General features: G+C 37.7%; 1 protein-coding gene across 2 annotated transcripts in view; it reads right to left on the bottom strand.

The window, feature by feature from the left end:
- Positions 1-7,362: 7,362 nt before the first annotated feature.
- The window catches only part of UHRF2 (ubiquitin like with PHD and ring finger domains 2), a 72,840-nt gene continuing 65,692 nt past the window's right edge, over positions 7,363-14,510 (bottom strand). Inside the window, exons 13-16 of one of the 2 annotated variants that reach the window (XM_005906908.3) lie at positions 14,398-14,491; positions 13,924-14,081; positions 9,389-9,487; positions 7,363-8,382 (exon numbers count right to left, since the gene is read on the bottom strand). In XM_005906908.3, coding sequence (XP_005906970.1) covers positions 8,236-8,382; positions 9,389-9,487; positions 13,924-14,081; positions 14,398-14,491 — 498 coding nt within the window. In that variant the 3' untranslated portion in view covers positions 7,363-8,235. The other variant, XM_070375865.1, reaches the window with a different exon arrangement.

The raw sequence follows: 14,510 nt of genomic DNA, 5'->3' as shown, positions 1-14,510 counted from the left end.
AACCTCAGGACAGAGGTAAGGAAGTGAGCAACAGAGGAGTGACTATCTTAGGGTTAGAATATCTGTGAAATTGAAAACTGAGAGTCCAGAGAGTGGCAAAGCCCTGAGGCCAGAGCTAGTGGAAACTTCCCAGGGGCTTCCCAAGGGGCTGGTTGTGGCCGCAGTAGACAGGGCCCCTGTTGCACCTGTGTGGGTGAGTGATGCTCTCCTACTGCTGCCTCTTCATTCTGTTCAGGTGTAATTCTTACCACTTGCTTCATTCACTACTTGATCTCCTAGTCCTCCCCATTCAGAAGGGCCTCCCGGCTGTGGCTTTACCTGGCCAACTAACTTCAGAGCCTTTGTACACATTGTTCTTCTGGAGGTTTTTCCAGGTCTCTTCCCCACCTCTCATGTATAACTCCCTGGGAATGGGGACTAAGTCCCTGATATTAAAGAAGATACAATCCCTGTTCTCAGATGACCTGTCTCAAAGTTTTGGAACACATGGTCAATCTGGGGGAGGGGGCAGTCTCTGGTGCCTGGAACCAGGAAGGGTTACTAAGATACCTTTTCTGTAAAAGCAGTGCTGTTTAACTATGGTTTAAGAGGCCTTTGAAGGCTAGCCTGGAAATCTACCTCTTTCCTCTGTATCATTGTTCCTACAGGAAATATTTATAAAATTCATCAAGAGATTTCATTTTCTACTTACATTAAGCTACAGGTTATGGCCATCATTCTTTTACAAATTAAGTTCTAAAATGCAGGTTGGAGAGTGCCTGCAACTTCTTCTGAATTCAAGGGAATCAATGAATAATGGAAGGCTGAAAAATCAACTACAAATTATTTTTTTTTAATGGACCTCCATGGCTCTCTGTGGGTCTGGATCTCTTATAGAGGTCTAGGATTTTCAGAACCAATGCAAGAGAGTTTAAGTGTGCTTTTGATCCACTTATTGCATTGTACTTTAACCTCACCAGTAAAAAAGCTTTTATATAGTTGGGAGTATGACAACTGCAATTTCCTACAAAACCACGTCTGAGGAGCATTTGAAAAAACAAAACGAAAACCTTGGTGAGATTCAGAAGATTTAAGTGTTTTAAGTCAGAGCCACAGTCATAAATTCCCAGAAAACAGGGTGGAATCCAACAGCACCAGGAGTGATGTCAGTCATTCCCCAAAAATGCAGAATTTCCCCCAACAGTGCTGCCACTGGGAACTTGATCCAAAATTGCTACTCACTGCAGTAGGAAGCAGCCAAAGCAGAATTAGATACAAACAGATTCTTTCTTAAAAGTTTGGCATAAAGAGTGGAAAAAGATAACTTGCTTGCATTCAAGACATTTTATCTAACGTGAACTACATAAGAATATTAAAGTTCCCTAAAATAGAAGAACTAGATGTTTTTATTGGTTAAGAGAAGTGGCTTCAAATGCATTCCAAAAGACAATGAAGAAAATACTTTCCATGGAAGGAGACAGTTGGGTAGGCTGTTAAATAAACTCGCAAATAGCAAAGGAGTGAGTATAGTGTGTGGTGCTAGCCATGTTGTGGGGCGGGGGAGCGGGGGAGAGTCAGCACTATTTCTGTATTTTGTCAGAAAGACTGCCTTTAGCCTGGGACAGTGCCTGCCATTCACAGAAGTGCTGTCAGACTGGGGTCTAATTCTCCTGAGGAGCAATAGGCAGTTTGGAGACAAGAGGCTGAAAGACCATCCTTACACAACTTACAGCCTCAGTACCATCCTTACACAACTTCATTATTTCCCAGAAACTAGTTGCATTTAGGAATGAAGTCCAAGGTTTTTATATGAAAATGAGAAGAGTCTCTAAAAAGAAACAAGTGCCATGCAACAACCATTTAGACATTTTCAGATGAAATTCAGTCAGGTTACACACAGGTTCTCTTTAGTGTCCAAACCTGGTTTTCGAAGAGCAAAAGGATATAATATAAAAATACTGGAGTTAATAGTCGATACAGTGAAGCAGATAAAGTAGTGGTTAAGTAACACAGCAATGAGTTTCAATTCTAAGTCTGCTCCTGACTACCTTTAGTGACTAAGGATGAATAACTCTCATCTCCAGTAAAGTGGAGATGATGCCACTCGCCTCACAGGGTGTGTATGAATAGGAGTTGGAATGAACACTACCAATGGTGCTCAATTCTTTTTGGACACAGAATGAACACACATGGGAATAGCTGCTATCCCTGCTCCAAAGACATGGATATGCCAGTGAAAACCTTCTCTTCCCCCCGTTTAAAAAAAAAAAACAGGTTCAAGGAAGAAGAGGAAAACTCCAGGTGGCAGAAATGAAGAGGGAACCCAAAGGACCTGACACTGCAAGGCCAATGGAGGTGGCTGGACTGGATGTGTCTTAGGAACTGGCGTTCCAAAGATGCCAGGGCAGAGAGATGTTAGGAATTGAGGCTGCAGGTATAATGGATAGTAAGAAGTAGAGATGGGGTATGCTTAGAATGGGGAAAGTTCTGTCCCAGTAGGAGGACTGAAAACTTGGTATCTCTAGTTCAGGGTCACAGCAGGAAAGCAAGCTTTCCCTCCCAGGCCATGGGTGGAAACAAAGTCACCAACAAGAATCTTTGCTGCATGTGAACACAGAAGTCAAATTCATACTAGCTGCATTGTGAAAGAGTCCCATTCAACAAAATTAACAACTGGTTCAGTTAAACAGTGGACTAGACTCAGAAAATTCAGTGAATTGGAAGATCTAAGGAAATTACCAGACTGTAGCACAGAGTGGGTAAAGAGATAGATGTAAGAGATATTAAGGTATGGAGGGTAGACTGCTGCAAACTTCTAGGAGGCTGAGAAGGAGATAAAAAAAAATGGGAGGAGCAATTATTTTTAAAGGAAAAATTAAAAATTCCAGAAATGCATTTTCAATTTAAAGGAATACAGTGAATCCCAAGTAAAGCAAATAGAAATTAATCCACACCTAGATAGATTTTAGTGAAACTCAGAAGTTATTAGAGAGAAAAATGTACATCCTTGAAAGAAATAATCAAAATGACATCCAACTTTTTTCAGCAATAAAAGATGTCAGAACACAATGGAATACCTACAGGATGCGACAGAAAGATAACTGGGAACCTACAATTCTAAACCCAGACAATTTAGCTTTCTAAAATCAGTGTGGAAAAAAGACACTTTCAGCCCACAAAGAGAAAACTTACTGTTCATAGACTCACTGAAAAGTCTGGTACAAAAACATCTTGAAGTATTCAACAAGAAACAGTGAGTAAATAGACAAAACTTATCAAGTAAATCAGTAAGTCATGTTTAAAATAACGAGTTTTAAAAATAAGTTATAACAAATATTAAACATTAACATGGAAAATAGGTCAGAAAAGATAATTTGAAGGGAAATAAAAATATACTTGTTTTATTCAGGAAAAAACTGAGCTAATTGGCCATTTTATAAATATCAGTATCAATATGCTCTCATGTGTAGGTATATTGAAAGATTAAGGATGATCACAGAATGATAGAAACGTTACCTTTTGGTCATGGGTGTGTATGTTGGGGGGTTGGGGGAAGATAAAATCTGCTTTAAATGTAAGAACAAGGAGGAAAGAGAAGATTCGTTCCTGCATCCTCCATAACAACAACTGCAATGACAGGAATATACATGCCAGGATAATAAACATAGAGATACTAAGTTTATCTATTAAGAGAAGACTATCCCAAAGCATAAAGTCCAATGAAATAAGTGTCAGATTTCAACATCTGAATGACTATATTTTGTTTATGAATACCTAAGTATAAAAATAAACAGAAAAGGCAACACTGAACTCATAATTTCTTAGGGAGGGGAATGGGCAAGGTGATTGATTAAAGTATGTCTTTGTTTATAGTATTTTATTTAAAATCTTAAGAATGATCCTAAAATGATCAATACTAGTTAGCTTGTGTATATACTACTTTTATACTTTTTCATACTTTAAAAACAAACAGGAACTTCCATGGCAGTCCAGTGGTTAAGAGTTTGCCTTCCAATGCAGGGGGTGCAAGTGCGATCCCTGGTTGAGGAACTAAGATACCATATACCTCAGGGCCAAAAAACCAAAACATTAAAAAAAAAAAAAAAAGAAACAGTATTGTTAACAAATTCAAAAAAGACCTTAAAAATGCTCCACATCAAAAAATCTTCAAAAACAAACCCCAATAGGCATAGAACATAGCACAGATGTTACTTTCCTTCCATTTCCTGAGCCAGTTTCTTTGTAATAGAAGAGAAATGTCTTCTTTGTTGGGTTGCTGCAAAGTTTCAGTATCAGTCATAATGTCTGACACATAAATGCTTAACAAATGTGAGCTTCCTCTCAAGAGTTCCTTTATTGTTAAACCTGTTTTTGAAAGGCTTCTTGGTGGGTATGGCATAAGCCCTCTTGAAGGAGGTCGTCATTAACCCCACCATAGAGCAGCCAGAACTTAAACAAGACTGGGAAAGAGACTCTTGGAGGGCACAAACAAAACCTTGTGTGCACCAGGACCCAGGAGAAAGGAGCAGTGACCCCACAGGAGACTAGCCCATGAGTGTCCAGAAGTCTCTGGCTGAGGTGTGGGTCAGTGGTGGCCTGCAGGTTTGGGGGCACTGCGTGCAGCAGTGAGAGCATGGGACCGTTTGAAGGAGGTAATCTTCATTACCTCCACCATACTGTGGCCTCAGGTCAAGTAACAGGGAGTGAAAACAGCCCAGACCATCAACAGATTGGATTAAAGATTAACTGAGCATGGCCTCACCCATCAGAACAAGACCCAGTTTCCCCCTCAGTCAGTCTCTCCCATCAGGAAGCTTCCATTAGCCTCATGTGTATGCAGGTCAGGAAGCAGCAGTTAGAACTGGACATGGAACAACAGACTGGTTCCAAATCCTGAAAGAAGTACGCCAAGGCTATATATTATCAACCTGCTTATTTTAACTTATATGTAGAGTACATCATGAGAAACGCTTGGCTAGAGGAAGCACAAGCTGGAGTCAAGATTGCCAGGAGAAATATCAACAACCTCAGATATACAGATGACACCATTCTTACGGCAGAAAGCGAAGGACTAATGAGCCTCCTGATGAAAGTCAAAGAGGAGAGTGAAAAAAGTTGGCTTAAAACTCAACATTCAGAAAACTAAGATCATGGCCTCTGGTCCCATCACTTCATGGCAAATAGACAGGGAAACAATGGAAACAGCGACAGACTTTATGTTTTGGGCTCCAAAATCACTGCAGATGGTGATTGCAGCAATGAAACTAAAAGATGCTTACTCCTTGGAAGGAAAGTTATGACCAACCTAGAAGCATATTCAAAAGCAGAGACATTACTTTATCAACAAAGGTATGTCTAGTCAATGCTATGGTTTTTTCCAGTAGTCATGTATGGATGTGAGAGTTGGACTATAAAGAAAGCCGAGCACCGAAGAATTGATGCTTTTGAACTATGGTATTGGAGAAGACTCTTGAGAGTCCCTTGGACATCAAGGAGATCCAAACAGTACATCCTAAAGGAAATCAGCCCTGAATATTCATTGGAAGAATGAAGCTGATTCATCATCATTCATTGATGCTGAAGCTGAAACTCCAGTACTTTGGCCACCTCATGCGAAGAGTTGACTCATTGAAAAGACTCTGATGCTGGGAGGGATTGGGGGCAGGAGGAGAAGGGGACGACAGAGGATGAATGGCTGGATGGCATCACTGACTCGATGGACGTGAGTCTGAGTGAACTCTGGGAGTTGGTGATGGACAGGGAGGCCTGGCATGCTGCGATTCATGGGGTCGCAAAGAGTTGGACACAACTTAGAGACTGATCTGATCTGATAACTTACTAAATGTAACAGAATCCAGTAAAAATCTCATCTTTCAAACTTATGCCTAAGAGACAATCAAATATTATGTCCCACCTTCCTGATGGACAACTACAACACTTATGAAGAAGTCTTGCTGCCTACCCAGCCACACTTTTAAGTCTAAATCTGGTCACTCTTGAATTCTAACTACCAATTTAGAAGAAAATAGGTTAAACTGTACCACATGGTTACAACTGGCAAAATCTATTCTGTTTGAAAGGCTTTTGACATTTCAAAATGCAAATTATAAAAGGCAAAGAAAAAAAAAAGATTCAGGAGATATACACAAATTAAAGATACGAAGATAGCAAGTAATAACAATTTAAAGTCTATTTGGGTCCTGATTCAAACAAACTTAAATATCCATTTATGATATTTGAGACAAGAGAAATTTGAACAAAGATTTACTAGATTTGAGGATATAATTACCATTAAATTTTTTAAACTTCCTATGCTTTATGTTAAAAAACCTTGAAGTCTTCAAAAAAAGCTTGAGCAACATAAAATTGTTTAGCTTTGAGACATTCTTGACACTTCTGAACATGTTAAACTGTAATCAGTTTTTTTATTCACAGTCTATCATTTTATAGCAAAGTTAAATAAATAGATACCATAAATGTGGGAATCTTTTGTTTTCCTAATAAAAGTAGTAGAACCAGTTCAAGTAGTTGAAACTGGAAGGTATTCCCCACTCTTCATGCATCAATATGGCCAACACCAGATGATGCAATTTAATGATTCATTTTCAACCTAATTTATTCAAAATAAAAACAATTCCAATGTTTAAAACTAGCCCTCGCTGACAGTAGCTCCAATCACTGTGTTTGAGCTTAACTGAATGCAGGAAAAGTTCTGAAACCAGTCTGGCTTATATTCAAGCGTAAGCCTATGTAGCCCAAAGTAGACTGCCAGGTGTAGACTCAGATGGCCTGTGTATAGCACAGCTCTGTCACTCCCCTGTCCAGTGAACTTTGGCCAGTTTCCTAACCTTTCTATGCCTTTGATATTCATCCATAAGAAGGGGATAAGAAGTTCTGCCTATTAGGACTGTCAGTAGGGTTAAGTGAGTACACATGAAAATGAACAAATGCAAAGCAAATATTCAATAAATATAGCTATATTTCTGACTCTGTATTCAAGGGCAGGAAAACTGACTCAATAATATTAAAACTTTTGTGAAAATTTAGTTTCAGAAACTAGAACTGTTTTAGAATATTCTCATGTCTGTGAAACAAGTATCACTGATTATGCTAAAATTGAACATAAGACTGAGTTGTTATAGATAAAATAGTCACTAGGTTCTTAATTTGAAAATTTCCCCCATTTAGTTAAAAAAAAAAAAAATTCAGGGTGAAATCTATCCTTTAGTACTTAAGATTTCATACCAAAAATTAAGAGTAAAAAATTGTGCATAATGTCTGTTTCAGTAAAAACACACACTGAAATACTCTGGAAGTGACTGATTCTTAAATATACCTACAAATATAAGCCATACAAATGTAAAAAAGTGAAGCAAGATGAGCTTTTTTCTGATCATAAAATATTTATTAAGGTATACTTTAGGGAATATAGTGAATATAAAATTTAGGATCACAATATGAAGCAATTTCAATCCTCTCAAAAAGTCAGCCCAGTCCTCAATGCTCTGCAGATGTAAAACCACTGGTGAGACTCACTAAAAGCAGTTTGACTAGTACAGAAGAGGCTTTTCATGAAATTTACAACTAGATCATCTGAATACCTCTTTTAAGTGCAAAACCACACCACATTACACTAATGCAGCAACGATGCATTCATATTGTTCTCATTAGTAGTCAACTTGCATAAAATACCAGAAAAAAGCACAATGGAGCTCACAAAATGGGCTAAAAAATGAACCTGTTCTTGCAAAACACACACTGAAATGGAAGAAGACATTAAAAATGTATTATGCACACTACAGAAGCTGCGTTCATTCCAACAATCTCAAGTGTCACTTCCTTTTCTAAAATCAAATTACATGAACCAGGCACAACTAATATTTGGGAGGCAGTGTGTAGCTAAAATTTCATTTAACTAATTTCTCAATGATTTAAAAAATCCCCATAAATCTTTTCTGTCCTGAGGTAGTTGCAAAATAAATCATAACTTGGATATCAACTAGAGCTGAGGCTTTGACTTCTTACTCCTTAAAACTAGTTGTTAACTGACAAGAACTACCTTTTGATATTTAAAAGACAGTTGAGAAATGGGCCTCTCACTACACACACAAGATGATGGCTATGTAGGAAAGAGGATTAGCTGCTTCAGAACGTGAGATATGGTCCACCATTGCTTCCACCCTCCCAACCACCCCCAACCATTTTAGATTCCTTATTGTCCAAAAAGCCATGGGGAGCAACACAGTAGTAGACAGATCATCGTCCTTTGCTGTAGCCAGGGAAGAAAAGATCAAGTAGAGTCTGCAGAACTGCATTGGGAATCATGATGTAATTCTGGCCAAGATCATGCCGGCAAGCAGGACAGGAGAACACTTGAGCCTTAAAGGAGCGCTGCAAACAATCCTAAGGCAAAACCAAAAGCAAAATGAAAAGTAAACACACCTGATTTCATCTGAGGGTAAAGCACATAGAAAATACTCAACAATTTAGGCTTTTGAATTGAACTAGAAACTTACTGTTTGGCAACAAGAGAAACATAAAAGATGAACAACTGTCAAAGCCTGAACCTGCAGTAGAAAATGAACTTACAAACAAGGCTTCAGTTTCACCTCTAACACACACTGTGAGACTTCAGGCAAATGACAATTTTTATATAAATTTCCTCATTCAGTGAATTGAGTGTTAGAATTCTGCATGGTTCCTACTAGCCTCACCCAGATTGGATTTTAATCCTTATCTTTCCTGATGGGGCACTAAAGAAAAAAAAAAAAAAAAAAAAACTCAGGAATTCCCTCCTTAAAACTACATTATCTATTTTATATAATGTGTTTTCCAAAAATATACTATTTAACTGACTCAAGGTCAGATAAAAACACTTATGTGGAAAGTCTGTTTCCATTTTACAAAAGAAACTAAACCTCAGAAGTTAGGTCAGGACATATAACCACCAAGCAGTAGAACAAGATTCCAACCTTGGTTTGACTGAAATTCAAATTCCTTTTATACCACACTGATAAGACAATACACAACTCCTCTGGGTATGCTGCCAGACAGAATTTGTTCTAGATTCTGTTAAGTACACAGACTTATTTCAGTTTGCACTATAACATATGAGACATACATAAGTTTTAATAGAAAACACCAGCAACACCTAACTTTCTTTTCCATTTCAATTCATCTTCAATAATTTCAAACATGGTAGAATGTGGAGACTATATAGATTTGAACTGTTGTAGAATTAAAATATGCATTCACCACCAAGATGAAATTAAATGCTTCCTATCCAGCAAGGTTCCTTATCTATTCTGCTTCATGAAAAAAAACTGCTTTTTCATGAGCTAAAAACAGGTTTGGAGGTTAGTGTGCCTCCTTGCCTAATAAGGGAAAATGAGAAAGGAATTCTACTTACTTTACAGACATTGTGCAGGCAATCTGTTGTCACAGGCTGGTAAACTAGCTCCTGGCAGCATACACACATAAAAGATTGTTCCAATTTTTTCAGAAAATTCTAAAATGGTACCCAAGCAAAAGAAAAAAAGGTTAGCATTTCATAATATATTAACAGAATTCTAAATAATTGGGGGGAAAAGTGTCAATCGCGTTTAGTATATACGCTTTCTATCAAGAAAAAAAAATCAAGTAGTGGTTGTAACTACAAGCAAATGTGTAATAGGAAACTGCAGAAATCTCATCCATAAGATAAACATATTAGTTTTTAAATCTTAGGATTCAGTCACAAAGTTTGCAAAGTCAAGATATGACTTTAAAAAGAAAACATATTTCAGAGATTACTACTTTTCACTTGAAAAAATCATGAACAACTTGTCTCAAGGTCATTACATAAAGATTTTCAAAAAGCTCCATGTTATTCTAAATATATCTATATATATTCTAATATATCTATTCACCCTTTTCTCTTATAAAACTTCAATACTTATTTTTTATGCTGAAAAAGATGAAACCACTTGGCAATAATACTCTAGTATAAAAAACCCCAAAGAATCAATGTATTTATATTCCTAGGATAATTTTCTGTGATATTTTGCCCCAGTCCAAAAATCCCCTATTTTCCTATTGCTAACATTTACTCAAACTGGGATTAAATTATAGAAGGTCAAGCTTTCTAAAGCAAACATGATCAAATGAGTACTCTTTAATCTTCAAAAGCCATTATTGTGTTCTATTTTATCCAAGCTGTTTAACCTAGAAGGAAAAGTAGTTTTTTGAATAGTCACCAGGATAATCCTCCACTCAGTTATTTTTGGGTAGTGGGGGAGTGTATTTTATATTTGTTCTTTCTGTTAATAGAAAAAGTAGAATCTGCAAGAATTTCAGGTAAAAAAAACCCAAACAAAGAAGGATTACATTTCATATTTATATCTTGATACTAACTTTTAAAGTATTATCCAACACACTAGAAGAATATACCAGTTCCAGGGAGATGTGGAGAAAACTTTAATACTAAGTCCGTCTCTCTGTCAAACGACTTTATTTCCCCAGTACCTTCACAGTGCAATATAAACATATGTAGCATCAACATTTTGAGTTCCTACAATGTGCTAAGTACTCATCTACAGAGAGTAACAAAAAGGCCAAGTCTCTGTTCTCAGAGAACTTTATATTCCTTTAGGAGAGCAAATGTTTAAAAATTCAATTTCAGATATTCATAACTGAGGAAACAAAGCAAATTAAAGCAACAGTAAGGAGGGTCTATTTTAGAAAATATAGCCAGGAAGTGTAGTACTTCCCTAGTACTTTGGGGAGTGTAGTACTTTGTAGAGACTTACAGGATATGAAGGAATGAGCTACATGAAGATAAAGAGAGGAGAATGCCAGTCAGAGAGACAGCATAAAGGTCCAGGAATAGGAACAGGTTCAGTGTGTTTAAATAGCACAAATGTCACTGTGGCTGAAGCAGTTTGAGGGGGAAGAGTGGCAAGAGGGGAATGCAGAGGTTGGTAGGGATGCCAGATCAGGTAAGGCCTTGGGAAGGTGTTTGGATATAAACATACATATGTAATATATGTACTTATTTAAAAGTCACAGCTGGCTAAAATCTGATTTTTTGTTCTTGGTTTATCTGAAGAAAATGGGCATGAAGCCTATGCAGGGTAACCACTAGCAGCAAGGTTACAGTCACCTGACCTAGGTATGTAAGATCCTGCCACTAGAGGGCAGGGTTTTATTGTTTGTTTGAGAACTGTCAAGTGCTGACTTTCATATAAAAGTTACACTGAAAGAAGAGATTGAAAAGTATACTTGATTTGCACATATCTATCAAGTCTTGCAGGATTTGATGACTTTGATTTTTTTAATTGATAAACAGGATATATTAAAAGCCTCATATTGAAGTCTAATACATAAGTTCCACCCAGACAACAAATGTGCAAAAGAGAACTTTCATGTGCACCAGATGTCATTATCCTTCACCTGTATCTGCTACTCTGTCTTCTGCCCACTCATAGCTAGGACTCACCTGAGTTACCAACTAACCCAGCTGTATCCTCTCCAACCAGAAAATTAGACCATAATCAACAACTGCTTGTTGTTTCTTACTTGCTCTAAGTGAAAATGACTCTTACATACCAGAGTCAAGACGCTCTATGCCTGAGACTCTAGGCTAAAAAGCAAGTTAACACTTCTCACAGAGTTAACTCACTTTTCTCTGTTCTCCAAACATGTAAGTCTCATTCTACCCAAGGACAACCCAAAATATTATATTTATAGACGAAACAAACAAAGAAAAAAACTCTCCAATATCAGTCCAAAGGGTATTTCATAAATCTCCTTCACTCCAAACAGTGAACTTCCAGATATTCAAGCTGGTTTTAGAAAAGGCAGAGGAACCAGAGATCAAATTGCCAACATCCGCTGGATCATTGAAAAAGCAAGAGAGTTCCGGAAAAACATCTATTTCTGCTTTATTGACTATGCCAAAGCCTTTGACTGTGTGGATCACAATAAACTGTGGAAAATCCTGAAAGAGATGGGAATACCAGACCACCTGACCTGCCTCTTGAGAAACCTATATGCAGGTGAGGAAGCAACAGTTAGAACTGGACATGGAACAGACTGGTTCCAAATAGGAAAAGGAGTACATCAAGGCTGTATATTGTCACCCTGCTTACTTAACTCATATGTAGAGTACATCATGAGAAACGCTGGGCTGGAAGAAGCACAAGCTGGAATTAAGACTTCCGGGAGAAATATCAATAACCTCAGATATGCAGATGACACCACCCTTATGGCAGAAAATGAAGAACTAAAGAGCCTCTTGATGAAAGTGAAAGAGGAGAGTGAAAAAGTTGGCTTAAAGCTCAACATTCAGAAAACTAAGATCATGGCATCCAGTCCCATCACTTCATGGGAAATAGATGGGGAAACAGTGGAAACAGTGTCAGACTTTATTTTTTGGGGCTCCAAAATTACTGCAGATGGTGACTGCAGCCATGAAATTAAAAGACGCTTACTCCTTGGAAGGAAAGTTATGATCAACCTAGAAGCATATTCACAAGCAGAGACATTACTTTATCAACAAAGTTCCGTCTAGTCAAGGCTATGGTTTTTCCAGTGGTCATGTATGGATGTGAGAGTTGGACTGTGAAGAAAGCTGAGCACGGAAGAACTGATGCTTTTGATCTGTGGTGTTGGAGAAGACTCTTGAGAGTCCCTTGGACTGCAAGGAGATCCAACCAGTCCATCCTAAAGGAGATCAGTCCTGGGTGTTCATTGGAAGGACTGATGTTGAAGCTGAAACTCCAATACTTTGGCCATCTGATGCAAAGAGCTGACTCATTTGAAAAGACCCTGATGCTGGGAAAGACTGAGGGCAGGAGGAGAAGGGGACAACAAAGGATGAGATGGTTGATGGCATCACCGACTCAATGGACATGAGTTTGGGTAGGCTCTGGGGGTTGGTGATGGACAAGGAGGTCTGGCATGCTGCAGTTCATGGGGTCGCAAAAAGTCAGACATGACTGAGCAACTGAACTGAACTGATTCATTCTTTAGTCTAAAAAGCGTATCAGGAAGATTTTTCCATAATGATGACTAAAAGAAACACAAAAACTATGAGAGTTTCCTCTAAATCCACATAAAAGGTGCATATAAGATATGCATTAACCCCATTTCAAACACACAGAAGTTCTGGCCAATGCCCTCAGAAAATGAAGAAAACATGGGAAGGAAAAAACTACTAAAAGGTTATCAAATGGAATTTCAAGAGAGGTTACTAGAGTTCACCCCCAACAGCTGCACATCACATACACAGGAAAGAAAACAGAAGAGTAATGCACTATACCTGACAAAGGTCTAATATCTAAGAAAACTGAAGAATCAAATTTATAAGTAAACTGAGAGACAAAAACAGTGAGCCAAGAATGAATGGACAATTTACATTTGGAACCTTTACCTTTTGGGATTTGATAATAAAAATTCATTGCAAACACAGCTTAACACAAAACCCAGACATCAGTTAAACTTGAAATTCCTTTTCACTTTAAAATGTTATGATTATCAAAGAAAACAAAAAAATAAAAAACACAGGAAATACTTAAATGCTGGTTTTTATTTTACTCCTAGGCTAAACATACGAGCACTGAAAATTGTGCTGAACTGCTTAAGACTTATTCTATTAGGTAACTTGGAACAAAACTTTCCTGATGAGGTTTAGATTAAATTGAATGTGTTTCACAACTGAAAATGCTCCCTATGAACAGTACCTCATACAGTTTAAGCACAAAGTAGTCAAAAAACCAACATCTAAGAGGCCTAAAATCAACTTAAAAGCATTTGAGTGCTGCCTCATTTCTGAAAGGAGCAACTGAATGAGAAGCCTGGATAAAAGGATCAAGTTTTAACTGCCTTGTGAAAATGATAATTCATAGGGAAATTATTTTTCATCATTTATTAATATTAGAAACTCTTTAAAAAATCTTTACATACTGGTCCTTCCACAAGAGATGCAAGAACTTCATCCCATAGCTTCTGGTTTTGATGATCTTCTCTGATTAGATGTTGCTGCTGAGGGGTCAGTTGGAAAGCCTCAACTGCTTCTGCTGAATCTGATGGTTTGAGGACTTTGGAGGCACTTGGACAATCATCTAGATTTATTTAAAAATATATCAGCAGACTACAAGTGGTTCTAAGCAGATGAGTTAACCGGCACCAGTTATGCTTAACATGAAGATAATAAGCATAAAGCAGCATCTAACTTTCCCATAGTTTAGGATACTTTGCTGTTTAGGCTCTGACATTTTTCAAATACACAAATATCCCACCCCACTCCACCCCCACCATACACACACACACACAAAACCCCTTTTCTTTTAATTTCTTATGAGTTTTCAGCTTACTCTTAGTATTTCCCTTTATTAAAAACTAAGTTATTTGTATTTACATCCTTAGATCATTACCTACCATCTGCAGATGGCCTTTTTGAGGTTCCTCTGGCCTTCTTTGACTGTCCTTTGGTCTTCTTCCCTTCCTTATCAGAAGGGTAACCTACTGGATACTGATGAGGGGAAAAAGCG

Source organism: Bos mutus, chromosome 8, assembly GCF_027580195.1.
Source record: "Bos mutus isolate GX-2022 chromosome 8, NWIPB_WYAK_1.1, whole genome shotgun sequence".
In the NCBI taxonomy this organism is placed as follows: Eukaryota; Metazoa; Chordata; class Mammalia; order Artiodactyla; family Bovidae; genus Bos; species Bos mutus.
Note: the sequence above shows the minus strand (reverse complement) of the source record. Positions and strands in the feature narration are given on the sequence as shown.